Source organism: Odocoileus virginianus, chromosome 3 (genome assembly GCF_023699985.2).
Source record: "Odocoileus virginianus isolate 20LAN1187 ecotype Illinois chromosome 3, Ovbor_1.2, whole genome shotgun sequence".
NCBI classification, from domain to species: Eukaryota; Metazoa; Chordata; class Mammalia; order Artiodactyla; family Cervidae; genus Odocoileus; species Odocoileus virginianus.
Genome location: NC_069676.1, coordinates 24,777,470 through 24,792,185, shown reverse-complemented (window position 1 = coordinate 24,792,185; position 14,716 = coordinate 24,777,470). Strand labels below are relative to the sequence as shown.

General features: G+C 42.5%; 1 protein-coding gene across 5 annotated transcripts in view; it reads left to right on the top strand.

Annotated features, from left to right (window-relative positions):
- The window catches only part of GRAMD2B (GRAM domain containing 2B), a 129,554-nt gene that overhangs the window by 90,156 nt on the left and 24,682 nt on the right, over positions 1 to 14,716 (top strand). For all 5 annotated transcript variants that reach the window (XM_070465090.1, XM_070465089.1, XM_070465088.1 and 2 more), the window contains exons 2-8: positions 790 to 909; positions 3,778 to 3,889; positions 6,206 to 6,272; positions 7,176 to 7,279; positions 11,156 to 11,251; positions 13,125 to 13,196; positions 13,309 to 13,389. In XM_070465090.1, the coding sequence (XP_070321191.1) occupies positions 790 to 909; positions 3,778 to 3,889; positions 6,206 to 6,272; positions 7,176 to 7,279; positions 11,156 to 11,251; positions 13,125 to 13,196; positions 13,309 to 13,389 (652 nt within the window). The remainder of the gene's footprint in view (positions 1 to 789; positions 910 to 3,777; positions 3,890 to 6,205; positions 6,273 to 7,175; positions 7,280 to 11,155; positions 11,252 to 13,124; positions 13,197 to 13,308; positions 13,390 to 14,716) is intronic.

Here is a 14,716-nt window from a genome sequence, read left to right as displayed (position 1 = left end):
TCCCACATCACAGAACTAGTAAGAGGGCTCAGCGGATAGATAGGTGGTTGAGGGGATGGACAAATGCGAAGAGAGAAAATTTGAGAACGGCCTTCTATACAAAGGTCTCTCAGATGGACAGACCTGAGTTTGAATCCCAGTTCAGACAGGTGCCAGTTCTGTGAACTGGGGCGAGTAATTCACCATGTAAGAGCCTCAGTTTCTTCCTCGGTGAAATGTGGGTAGTAATTCCCACCTAGCCTAGGTGGTGGGGCCGATTAGAGATTGTAATTGCTGAGAGAGGCAGTTGGTGAAATTAGCAACTACCCAAGTCAAGTCCTATAAGACTACAACAAAAGGTGATAAGTGACGTAAGTGCAAACAAAACAGGTGGGGGCTCCCTGGGGGACGGCTCACACCTGGCTGGAGGCCACACGTGAGCAGGCTCTGGAGGCCCTCCCAGCCTCCAGGTGATCTGCCACCTGCGTGCTGGGCAGGGCAGGGCCAGGCCGGGCAGTGCAGGGCTCAGGGGCCACAGATCTGGGAGCCAGCAAGTCCCTGCAAAGTCAGACCTTTACCTGCACATAAACCTACAGGTGTATCTGAAGCCGGCATGACCCGGAGCTCCTCCTCCTCTGGCACCAGCAGAGGGGCCAGAATGGAGGGATGGGAAGGGCCCAGCTGTCCCTGTTGACTTCAGCCGGTCGCAGGATTGAAGGTCATTCCACTCTCAGAAAAGTGAGATCACGTCATCGTCTTTCCATCCTCCCCACCCTGGATGTCTAAGGTGAAGCGTTTTCTCTTCCCCAGCTCAGAGGCTGAGAATGGTGTGGAGGAGAAGAAGAAGGTATGCAGGTCGCCAGCAGCACTGTCTCCCAGCCCGTCCAGCGAGGCCGAGTCCCAGGACCAGAAGAGAACCATTTCCATGCGGTGAGTCCTCACATGACTCCCTACTTTTTTTGGGCTTTTCAGGGGGAGGGGATTGTTGGAAAGAGCTGGTGTTTCTAGTTTTATGGTGGTGGCTAAGACAGAAGCTCTCCTGCAGGCAGGGGACACCCTTGAGAAAGAAGTGAGGCGTTTTTCCTTCACATCCAGGCACTGGCACCTGCTTTCTCTCTGGGCTCTTCCTAGCAGTCTCTTCTCTTTCCCGCCCCAGTCTTCTGCAAACTTTCTGCCCCTTTCTTAAGCACTGATTTTGCTACGTGATAAAGCCTGGGTGGCCCCCTCTCCGGCACAGAGGTAGAGAGCACCTGGGAAGACTGGCAGGGCCACTGATGAGGCCACCCGGCTGGCTTGTGTGCTCAGCCATGGGCGTGCACACCTGCCGTCTCACTTGCCTGGCGGCCGCAGGAGAGGGAGGAGGGAAGAAAAGCTTGCCGGGGATCCCTGGCCAGACACTGCCCGTGCTGGAGACCAGGCTTAGTCTGCTCGTGGGCTGTGAGGAGAGAGGAGGTTGGAGACGTGGACCTCTGCTCCCCATCACTCTCAAGAGCACCAATCATGTGCTTTTTTCCACATGGAAGGAAGAAGTAGGAGTTTCAAGTTGCTTTTCTGCCCTTAAAGGAGAATAGTTAAGCCAACAATCGGTCACAAGTAACTCTGGCCGTTCACCTACACTGAGTGGACTGATAGCTCGCTTCCCCTCATTAGAACTGTCAGAACTGCTGCCTTCTACGTCTCTGGGCGTCTGCTAAAGGATGATTCAGTAACTCCTGCTTTTCCCTTCCTTCCTGGCTACCCCACCCCGTGTCTTCTCTGCTAATCTGTTCCTCACTCAGGACCAAGCATAAGTCTTTACCCTGCCCCCTGCCTTTTCTTTTCTATCACTCCCAATTCTCTCTCCATCTTTTCTGCAAGTCTGTTTTGATGCATCTCACTTTCAACCATTCTTTCTACAGCTGTTTTCCCGTCACAGCATCCCGCCTTACTCAACAAAGACATAAAGCCTGTTGTTTCTTGTGACTTTCACCACCATTGACTGGCTACCACAGGTGCTCTGAAATGCACTACACACGTAGCTCCACCTTCCCCAGGCTTCACACGAGACTAACACACTCATCATCTTACACCAGGCACCAGGGCTTGTGAAACATCTCCAGCGTGTGATCTGTGTAGTGCAGGGAGCTCTGCGCTTGGTTGAGGGCACCGCTCTCACTGTCTGGAAATTCTGAATTTTTGAATAAAAATTTTTGCACTAGGCTTCAGGTCCTGCTTATAGTCCTTTGTAAGAAGTGAGAAGTTGAAAAGGCACAAAGAAATCATGTATGTAAATGAACATCCCTCCCACCCTCACTTCAGGCCAGTGCCGTACAGACAAACCCTTCTGCTTGCGCCACTTGAAACCAAGGGCACAGCGGCCCTTCTGTCACGTTTGCTTACAGCCCATAGTTCTTTGAAAGGTCTGATCATTGCCTTGACAGTACCATTAACATTTATTAATTTGAATCAATAGAGGTGATAAATTCAAATTAGTGGCTAATATAAATAATAGGTAGTTTGACCTTTGTAAAAACAATTTTATTTTCAAGTAGAGTACAAATGTTTACTCACAGGTTTTTTTTTAATAATTCTTAGAATTCTAAAGATATTTATATCCATAAATTGGTTCAATGGCCAGTAGTTGAATCCAAATCTCTGTGCCTTGAATTGAATGATAGGTATCTTGGACTCAAACTGTTGGGGCTGGCAGAGGCCTGGGACGTTGCATGGTCCTCATAGCTGAGAAAACCAGAGCCTAAAGTCTCTCTAACTTCATTTCTGTTTCTGTGTCACACCCATATGCCACCCCAATTGCTTAAGAGTCTTCTTAAATTCACTTTGAACCAAACATTGTTTTTAACTACACCTTGATCTAAAGAATCCTGTTGTGGTATCATGAATTTCATGTGCCATGTTCCCCCCAAGAAACGGAAAAAATCTACGTAATTGTATCACGAACCTTGTTCATTCATATACCTCTAAAAGTCCTGCACTCAATCCACACTGAAATGGCTGTGTTTTGCTGTATGGTTGAAGATGTAAATGCTACACAAATGGCGAAGCAGGACTGGAATCATTTTGGAAAGAAGTCGAGGAGCTCTGACCTCTGCCTTTATGAGAACAAAGGAAGGACTTCCAAACATGGTCTTTTTTTAAATCATGATTTCCCTTCTATATTCCCACTCTGTGATGATCTGTCTCTCTTTTCCTCATACCTGGTTCCTGCTCGTCCTGTTAGGCCCAGTGTATTAAACCCATGTTGTCCACTTATTGTCTCTGTATCTCCTCCCAACGCCTGTGATATGCATTGTTTTGATGCTGTATTACATACTGCCTTTTTAAAGAGATGCTTGATGTGTGCACAGGCTCCTTAAGAATAACGACTGTCTTGTCTGTTCTGATGCATTTAACGCAGCACCTCATTAACACTTGTGAAGTATTGACAGACTTTTGAAACCAAATATCCCTGGACTGAACTATAGCCGCAGCTTCTGTCATTGGCCTCCAGTACTACTCTGTATACTGCTTGAAGTACTTTTGAGATGATATAATTACTTTCACAGCTCGATCAATACTTCTTTCTTCCATAAGGTGTGATTTCTGCAGTTTGGGATGACCAGCTGCTGGAATCACCCCGTCACCCACATCACGTGCTGGGTAGATGCCCTTCGAGTACTGAGTGATCGCTAATATCTAGACGAGAAAAGCCAATGAAAGGCTTTGTTGTGAGCTGGCGTGATAATTAAGATGTGGTAATAAAGTTAGTGGGTAGCATAAAAAAATTTCATTTTATAGACTCCCTGGATTTTCTTTCCTCAGGTCAAAATCCAGTTTCGATGGTGCCCCTTTAGCAAATGAGAAAAGCGACTGTAAAACAGAAAGCAAGAATGACTCTAAGATTGAAAGGAAAAAGTCCTCATCTTCAAGCCAGGTGATTTGGGAATGAGATGTGTATCGTCTCAGAGGGTGAAAGGGGCATTGATTTGAAGCCAGCTGGGGGAAGGAACGCAAGGGCCAGGACTAACGCAGGTACAGATTTAGAGAATGTTGGATTTCACAGCTGACCTTACAGCATGTGCTGAATGGTAGTGAGCCCGGCACTGTGGCCCCGAACTCTGACAAGTGCCCAGAGAGCAGGGGCCAACCCAGATTCATCTGCTTGTCTAATAATTAGCCAAGACCAGGAGAACTATGACATCCTTGCATTGCAGTTATAGTCTGATAGGCATCTGTGTGAATAGAAGGCCTCCCAGGTGCACACAGAGGAGGAAAACCTGGAACAGGGTTATAATTCTTCTCTAGAAGAATCTGCTCTGAAATATACCCAGACAGATCTGTGTCATAGAGTATGACATACTGGGGTCAACAGTTTGGGGGTTTTTGACACTTTACTCCTAAAATACTTGAATATATGTCTCCTAACACCTGGAACAAGAAACTGTTGACTTACCCATGAAATTTAACTAAATAGTAAATTTATGAAAATATTACTAAGGTAAAATCCATTTTCAATTTCCACAGTTGTCCCAGTAGTCGATGTCTTTTACAGAGGGTTTTTTTCCCCCTGCTCTCTAGAATCCAATTGAGCCATGCATTGCATTTGTTTGTCATGTTGTGTTTAATTTAGATCAGTCCCTGCCTTTTTTAAAATTTGATTTTTATCCACATTTTTGAAGATTTCATGGCCCAGGATATTTTTAAATCAAGCATGCAGCCAATACTCACTACAGCCATTGAAAAGAAAATCTCAGCAAAGCTCTGATAGAACACCTAGCTTTTTAACTTTTTACTGGAGTATAGTTGATTTACAGTGTTGTGTTAGTTTCTGCTGAACAGCAATGTGAATCAGTTATACATATATCCACTTTTTTAGATGCTGTTCCCATAGAGGCCATTACAGAATATTGACTGGAGTTCCCTATGCTATACAGTAGATTCTTATTAGTTATCTGTTTCTTTATAATAGTGTGTATATTATCAATCCTAATCTCCCAATTTATGCCTCCCTCCCACCCCCAAATTTCCCCATTGGTAACCGTAAGTTTTAGAACAACATCTAGCTTTAATCAAAGAGAACTTTCTGGATGCAAGCAAGATGCACTCCAAGAAGCAACATGAGCTAACCTACTTTATGTGAAGTGTTCATCTATGAATTAGTTGTCTTGAGGGGACTGTCTGTCATGTGAATGACCTTTATGACAATACTAGGACCACATTGAGACCACTTCTAGTTTAGATAATAAAATCATCAAGGGCCAATTTGTGGTATCTCTTTTCTGCTCATAAGATTCTGCCTGCTGGATGCTTTTGAAGAATTGTGATCCTGCGGATGGAGGGCCCAGCTCTACCTCTTAGTAGATGTGTGGAGCCAGTTAAGTCCCCAAGTATCCCTGAGGCACAGGTCCCTGGACGGTGCAGTACGGACATCAGTTCCCAGGTTATTGTGGAGCTGGGAGTGGTGTTTTGTGAATGCCCTTTACAGGCTGTAAATTGCTGTCTGTACATGGTTGTCACAACTGGAAACAGGTGCCTTGAAGATGAAGTGATTTGTAGCATTTCAGACTCTTGGGCCTTCTACTGCCCTGGAGAGCTAAATCTTTCATGAGAAATCCTATTTGTCATCTCCCCCAACACTGGTTAAGGAAATACCTTCCCCACAGTAATAGTGATAGGGGCAAACCCAGTAGCAGGTCCTGGAGATGTATCACCCCATTTAAGCCTTAGGACATCCTTCTGACACAGGTACAGAAAACTGAGGCCCAGAGAGGTTAGGTTACTAGGCCAGGATCACATACCACAGAAGAGGTGCAGCCAAGACTTAAACTCAGGGTTATCTGATACAGAGCTTTTAACCACTCCCCTCTTCTGGGAGGACTCACTGGGATCTTGAGTGCCCTGGGATTCACTACCTGGTGAGATTTCTGACAGTTCTGCCTCATTTCTTATTGGGGATACCCTCGTCCAGCCACTTCTGCAGAAGGCTGCCCACCAGCTACTTCATGATTATAGATACAAGTCCAGTCATCAGGTCACTAATCTTGTTGGAAAATGAAACCTTTGTGACCTCCACTGTTTTTCACTGAAGGACTGTGTTGGAGACTATAAGATCAGGGAGAAGGGATTCCTAAAGATTCTTTTTTTAAGAGTCGGGAGGCTTGTTATGTAATTTCAATTGAAGTTACAATTTGTTTGTTTGATAAGAACACTGACAGCAGTGACTTCTGTCTATGTTTTGTCTTCCTTGTAGGACAAAGCAAACATGCACTTCCACAAACTCTTTCTAGATGTCCCCACGGAGGAACCCCTGAGACAAAGTAAGTTCTGACCTGGTTGACTTTGAAAAGATGCTAATTGGTTTGGGGGGGGTGAAAGAGTCTGGGGACTGAATCACCAAGGGGAATAGGTTTCTGAAAGTCATGATGTGACCGTAATGCTGACCTCACTCAGCTCTCACCCAGCACCTTGAGAGATGAGAGAGTAGAATGACTCCCTCCGTGTGATACCGAGTTGTCCCAGAGGTTTCCAGAATGTCTTCGCCTTCCATATTTATGCTAACATGCATGGTGATTGGACTGTGCTGAGTTTTAGGATAACAAGACCAGACTGGAAGAAGGCAACACAGACCTAGGTCAGCAGACATGTCGACCCCTGCGTTGTGCAGGGCTCAGCGGTCACACCTAAACACCTGGCCCAGCACGCCATTCAGCACCTGCGTGGCTCCACCTGGGAGCAGAGGGACCCAGGGTTCCATTCCAGCCTCCCTCAGTACACAAATGCTCAGGCAGCGAGCTGGGTTCGTGCCATTCTCTGCACACAGGAAGGCGTGGGTCACGTGCTCTTCCCACAAGGAGACCATCTATTTCAAAAGAGTCATTATGACCCTCCCAGGGAAGGAGGGGCAGGCAGCAGTGTCAACATTAGCACAAGGCTGACACACCTTCCCAAACAGAGATTTTGGAAACATCATTCTGAACCCTCATCTGCAATGACAGACTTGCCTTTCTATTTTGATGTTTATACTGAAGTTTGTAAGACTTGGAATTAAAAAACAAACTCTCATCTCCATAGCTTTATTCCACTAAAGATGACTGAAAAAACAGGGGAGAGATCTTTTCAGCATATGAGTGTGTTATCTCTGCCCATCCCTGAGTCATCAACAGATAGATACGTTTTAAATGGAAATTCTAAATGGTGTTATACCTGTGTAATATCTCCAGGTTTTACGTGTGCTCTACAGAAAGAAATATTATACCAAGGGAAGCTCTTTGTATCGGAAAACTGGATTTGTTTTCATTCCAAGGTCTTTGGAAAAGACACTAAGGTTAGTATTTTTTTAAAAACTAACCCTGCATTTTCTTACATATTGTTAATATTGTTAAATGTAGCAATGTTTATAAATATTTGTGTCATTATTATACCTTTATACCAAGTTTCCTTGACTGTAGTCCCAAATACTACAGGTTCTAAAGCCTCTGCATGAGTGCTAAGTATCTTCAGTTGTGTCTGCCTCCTTGTGATTCTATGGACTATAGCCTGCCAGGCTCTTCTGTCCACGGGATTGTCCAGGCAAGAATAATGGAGTAGGTTGCCATGCCCTTCTCTAAGGGATCTTCCCAATCCAGGGATAGAACCCGTGTCTCTTTCATCTCCTGCATTGGCAGGCGGGTTCTTTACTACTAGCGCCACCTGGGAAGCCCCCTAAATGCCTCTAGATGACACAGACTTCTCTTTGTCCCTAAACTGCACTCTTTTCATTCATTTCCTTACATACATATATCCCTCCTAAAATCCTGCCTTAAATCCTTTTTACCAAGATGTCACCAGCACACTCAAAGTTCTTCATATGGAGGGTGTGCTGTAGTTTGTCTCAAAGACATACATTAAACCCAAAACCGTTCTTGAAAAAAAAATTGTACACCATATTCACACAGTTACCATGAGAAATCTAGGCAAACAGGTCTATAAATAAGCTACTTATTACAGCTCCCTTTGTCACTAGTACAAAATGCGCAGGCTTTGGAGCATTTTGGTCCTGGTCTGGGAGTCACAAACCATCTCCAGTAGATGCTGACTGGCATCTTTTCCTTCTCACTAAATACAGATTTGGGGGAGCAGAGTCCCATGATCCCTGAGCCGTTAAGGAGAATAGCCTGAAGGAGCTGGTAGTTCTCCCAGGGCACTGCCTTTTAAAACAAGGCCCTTGGGAGTTTGGTGTAAGAAAGGAAAAAGCTCATTACTTCCCACTGACATTCTTTCCCTTTGAGCTATGACGTCATATCACACAGTTCAGTCAGGCCACCAGATCAAGGAGGCAAAGAAATACCTAGGGTTTGCGTGACCTTGGTGAGTTTTTAATTATTCTGATTCATGATCATGAATAACCAACTTTTATATTCATTAAGTAGCTAATTAAAAACTCTTTTTGTTTTGACTGGTAGGTATGTTTTATTTAAATACTGTCCCTAAAGCTACTGGCATTCTTATAAAGGCCACTTAACAAATATAGTGGAAATTCTTTATGTTGGTATTGAGTCAGCAGACTAGCATCAAACATGTCATTTTTATTGTATAGAGTTGTGTTGAGATAAACATAGTTTAGATTCACAGTATTATTTGAATCAGTATAATGGAAAGCCATATTGAGTAATATCATACCATGTTTCTAGATTTCTGGATTATAAACTCTTGTGCATAGAGTGGATAAGGGGACTGATTTCCAGTTCTGTGGGATGAAGATAATTCTCAGGAATAGCGAAAGCTAACACCTCTGACCAAAGCAGCAGGGATTGAAAACATTAGAGAACAAAGAATTAGCCTTTGTTAAGGGATGAGGAATTCACAAAGCCAGTAAGTGGTTTCAAGCTAATATTATTCTAGTAATGGTTTCAAAATCCCTCCTCTAGCTAAGAAAGAACTGACCAAAAAAAAGGGTTGACCTAGTTTTTTTAAGACAAGGACACATGGGATCCAGATTGCTTTTGCCTGTGCTGTATCTAATCTAAGAGGGGTGGGAAGATAAGAACCACAATAGTGACTTGCACATTCCTTCCCCACTGAGGATGGTATCATGGAAACTTGGGCTTCAGTCCTCTGGCAGAATTTGCTCGCTGCCAATAGACCTTGGCCCAGCGCGATCTAGCATGAACTAAAAGGAGTCAAACAGTCTGCACCAGGAAGGTTAGTTTTCTAAGCACCGTACCCTGGAGAAATGTTAATAATAAAGTGCAACCTTAATTTAATCAAGACGTTTTCAGCCTGTGTGTATTTTCAGATGCTAGTAAAATTAAAGGCATGTATCGCATTCCATCTAAGCTCAAACAGAGAAATGACTCACGCTTTATTTCTCCAGTGTTATCTAGTTGTCATTTTATACTTATGAAGCAGTTGATTGAAAACTCCATCCTAAGGGGGTTGCATGCCTCAGATTCTGCAAAAATCCAAATTTATAGCTCTTGTCACTGTGTATTTGTGTTGCTGCTGAGAATCAAAATTAGACTCATTGTTATATCATCATCTTTCTTGGAAGATACGAAGTTCTTTTTTCCAAAGTAATCCCAGTTTATCACTTCTGAATTATTTCCCCAACTTCAAAAGTTTTGTGGGTAGAGTTCTTTGGTGAAATAGCTTTCTTTCCTCTAGTGTCTAATTTAGATCAGCCCCTGTTTCTTCATAGTCTTCCTATCTGGGGCAGTAGAACAACTCCATGTTGTAAACCTCCGTATGAACACAAATATCCTAAATTTAAGCTTAAGAAAATTACAAGTTCAATTTTGGTCATTCAAGCTGGAAGTACTAGCATAAGGCCTTCCTCCCCACCAGCTGACCTTGTTGATTTCTTTCAGAATATATAAAGCATTTTTACAAAATGTATGTTCACGTGAGTGTGTGCACCTGTGGGTGAATTCAGGCCCTTGTTACCAGGAGTGTGGGTGCCTCTGTTTTCGGGGATCAAAGTGACGTGATCCATTTTCCTTTTGAGATCAAGCCTGGTTGATCTCATAAAAGTCAACCAGGTTTGATTAAAATATAAGGAACATCTACTATTTGTGGCATCTGGTACATTCTTGTAGTACATTGTATAGAAAAGAACCCCTATTTTGGATCAGATTGATTCAGATTCTATCTTTGTAACTTATTTATGACCCTGAGAAAGTCATATCCTATTCTTTGAGACCCCATGGACTGTAGCCCACCAGACTCCTCTGTCCATGGAAATCTCCAGACAAGAATGCTAGAGTGGGTAGCCATTCCTTTCTCCAGGAGATCTTCCTGACCCAGGGATAGAACCCAGGTCTCCTGCATTGCAGGCAGATTCTTTACAATCTGAGCCACCAGGAAATCCTTGGTGAAAGTCATATACCTCTCTAAACAAACATCCTTATCTCTTAGAATATCTGTATTATAGGAATGTCATAATTAAATGAAATTGTCATTTAGTGAATAGGTATTGATAATGGTAGCTGCTGTAATTGTCGTTATTTCTTATTGTTTGAATCAGAAAAGAACTTGAGTTCTTTTATTTCACCCATCCTCTTTTTTAAGAGACAGATGAGGAAATGAATGACATTTTTATTGACTGCTAGGTATTTTCTATCTGTTATCTCATTTAATCCACAGAAAACCCTGGGAAATAGGTAAGACTGTCTCTATAAGTCAGGGAACTGAGGCCAAGAAAGGACAGCTTACGAGGTTGGATAGGTCATGTAGATAGTAACAGAACTGAGAATTCAGGTCCCAGGATTCTTGTCCCCAAATGGGTCTGCTACACCAGTGCTTTCAGCCTCTTCCCCTAAGAACAGAGGAGAGCAAGGTGGTTGGAGATGAGCTCGGAGTGGGTAACCACAAGCACGTAACTTCTTTAGGGTCTTAGGATCACCTTTAAAATGACTGTACATTTTGCATTCTGTTCCCATGTCTACAAATGACTGTACATTTTGCATTCTGTTCCCATGTCTAAAGATAAAGGTTTCCCACCAAACCCTTTCAACAGACTCAGTGATCCACACTTATCCTCCTGCTTTGTAAACACCACATTGAGACCTTGGTGACACACCCATACCACTCTTTAAGATTCCCTTTTCTTCATGGAGACTGAAGAGCCGGCTGTTGGTTTTCTTTTCTTTTTCCTTTAACATGACGATTTGGAATGCTGCTCTGTGAAGCCTGAACCCATGTTAACTCAGTGATTCTGTTTCAGATCTCGATTCCAGCTTTCTCAGTAACCTTGATAAAGAAAACCAAAACTGCCCTCCTGGTGCCAAATGCCCTGATTATAGCGACAGTCACAGACAGGGTGAGTACACAGCGGGCATGGGCACTCTGCTTTGTCCTGCTCTGGGTTTCATTGCCTTAGGGGCCTCTTGCCAAGTTACCAAGACCCTGAGCCATAAACACCATGAATTGGGAGTTACTCTAGAAGACTACTTTTTAAAATCACAGCCTTCAGACATTTGTATAGTGTGGTTTCCCCTGACAAGGTGATTTATTCTAATCATTGCCTATTTTGAATTTCCTGCTGACTACATTATACTTGCTTGACCAAGGTCCAAAAAATTAAAATTCTTTCCCAACTTCCCTTGCCCTAACGTCTATCAGGTCAGGTCAGGCCAAAGGGATATATTTCATTTCTTTATTATTATTTAAAACACTACCACTGCCTTGTTTACAGGGTGAGGCAGGGTGATAGGAGGAGTCCCTGGGGTGGGGGTGGCCAGTCTCCCCATAACCTCCATTGGTGCCTCTCCAGAGCCAACCTGAAAACATAAAAGTGGGGTCTGCTATTCAGGTACCGCTTCAGGCTCAATCTAGGGCCCCTCTGATTCCAAGTTGCCTTAACTACCCCTCCTCAATACAGAAGTTCTGGAGTTGTCATTGGCCTTGGGCTACCCCAGGCATGGACAGCCTGAAATATTTGCATGGAGAGAGAGCAGTGTTTCTTTCATCTTGGCAAGAGGGAGGCAGTGGAATGGTTTGGTTACTCATTTTTCACTTGAAATTTTTTTTTTATCTTTTCCCTACTGTTTTTAAGAAAGCATAAAAGCTAATTTCTAACCCTGCTGAATAACTTAAAGAGGGAAGGAAAGAGAAGGGAAGATTAAAAGAAGCTATTCTGATGAGCTAGGAAATATGCTGATAACCTATTGTGAGATTTTTTTTAAAAAGTACTAATGGCTAGCAAACATTAGGTACTTCTTGCCAGACGTACACAAGACATTTTCCTTGTATATACACATTTATTCCACACTGCCATACTATGAGGGGTAGGGACTGTTAAGAAAACAGAAACTAAGAGGCATTAAATAAGCAATTTGCCCAATGTCACCCACTTGGTAAGTAAAGGAGCCAAAATCTGCAACTCAGTCCATCTACTGCCAGAACCCATAATGTTAACTACTTTGGAATACAGTATTTGCTTGGAAAGTATATCAGGTTCTCTCATGGGTGAGCAAGAGAGGGAAGTCACAAACTTTGGAAAGCGAGTATGAAAAGACTGTGGGACTTGAACAGATGGAAAAAGAGTGAGCTTTTTTATTGTTAACATATGGTGGATGGTAAAATCATTTTTCCTTACGTTATTTGTCTCCAAATGACTTGTCTAGCTCTGACTTGACTTCTTTCTCATAACTTACTTATAAGCGTCCACTAGGAAATCTCCATATTTGTACAAGAAAGAATCTGCAAGTGGCTTGAAAAAAACAAATGAGCCTGTTAGAGAGGCTGGGAAATTTTCAATGGAAATCTAGGTCAGAGCAGAGACAGCAGCCCCTTGGGAACTCTTAAATACCTTCTCAAAAGGAGGTGGGGAGGGGAGGGAGAGGGACTTAAAAGAGGACCTGGCAAAAGCACCACGGGCCTTTCTTTACTATTCAGGTCTCTTTCTGTCCAAGCTTGTCTGGGGCACCAAGGTTAGGGTATCAGAGCTTTCCTTTTGCTATACATTTCTCATTTTAAGTTGGGTTTGAGAGTTTTGTTGCTATTGTGGGAGAACATATTCACTTTATTCCAGGAATGGAATAAAAAACTCAATGTGTGGGTGAGAGGAATGAGAGTATAGACTCTATATAGAATATAGGCTACATTGTTTGAAAAAATATAGATAGATAAAATGTTTAACTTTTACTTCTAGTCAAGCAGTATCTGTTAATAATTATTATTTTGTTTTTCAGTACATATTTGTCTCCTTACTCTCCAGAGATTCAACTTACAAACTACTGAAATCTGTGTGTGGACATTTAGAAGTGAGTATGACATCTCTGAGCCTCAATTGCTGTCTCTGTTCTGTATTTCTTAGTTTTGGAGTTGGTCTGGTTTTTCCATTTTGTAAAAATAATTTTGTTGCAATAATTTCAGAATACAGGTATTGGCAATGGTCCCAGTCCATCTTCTCTTGAAAACAGTTTCCGGGCAGACCGCCCTTCATCTCTGCCTCTGGTGAGTTGCCTACATAATGATCCAAAGGCAAAAGAAAGTGAGAAGGTCACACAGTGGCACTGCTGCTTACAGCATGACCAGGGTGTGGGAGGAACTTAGGATCATGGTGTCTGAGGCAGAGTTGAAGAGGGCATTTCTATCCTGAAGAAGAGAGGACCGTAAGAAGTCACAAACCTATTCAGGAAATTGAAGAGCCATCCTGCAAAAGAAAAGAAACATGTTAGTGGGCTGACTTGGCCAGTTACAGGTCCACAAAGGTATTCATCAAATCTTGATGTATTTATCAGTGTTGTTTAGAAGGATTCACCAATTTATTTGGGGAGGGCATGATTCAGTCCCACAAGTCATTGAACGTCTTCTGTGTTCAAGGCACCATGTTAGCATAGTATACCCATAAAGACACCAGGAAAAATCAAAACTAGTTCTTACCTTCAAAGATTTCACAGCTTAGCAGATGATAAGAGATACCCAGGAATAACTGTGGAAGAGGGATAACTAGAAATAACTGTGGAAGAAGAAAGCTGTAATGCCCAAGTGAAAGGCAGAGAGATTCTTTGATTCCTTTAGACTTTTTGACTATAGAGTAAATCTCTAATGGAAAATAGCTCCCCCATTTGTACAAGATTTATACCTGAGATGGTATAATATAAGCCCAAGAAGTCCCAGCCATGTTGTTCAAATGGTTATTCCCGAATTGATGATTGTTAAATGTTTTAATACCTTTGGTGAAGTGGGATGAGTCCAGAGTTTCAGCATCTACAAATCTTTATTTTTTTTTCAGAGCTGTTAAAAAGTACACGGATTGAAAACATGTTCCCACAAAAACTTAAACCAGAATGTTCATAGTTGCATTATACATCACAGCCCCAAAGTACAAGCAACCCCAATACCCATCAGCTGATAAATGGACAAATAAAATGTAATATAATCTATATAGCAAAATATTATTTGACCATAAAAAGGAAGAACTATCAATACATAATACAGCATGGATAAATCTTGAACACATTATGCTAAGGGGAAGAAGGCAGACACAAAAGGCCACATGTTGTATGATTCATTTATATGAAATTTTCAGAATAGACAAATCCATAGGGACAGAAAATGCATTAGTGGTCGCCAGGGGATGAAAGGAGGGAGAAATTGGAGTGACTGATAATGGATAAAGAGTTTCTTTTGGTGGGGAGATGGGCATATCATGAAATAAGACAGGGGTAATGGTTGTACAATAATGTAATTATTCTGAAAACCACTACATTGTATACTTAAACCAGTGAATTTTATCTCAATTGAAAAAAAAAAAAACCTACCTTAAAAAAACAGTGAG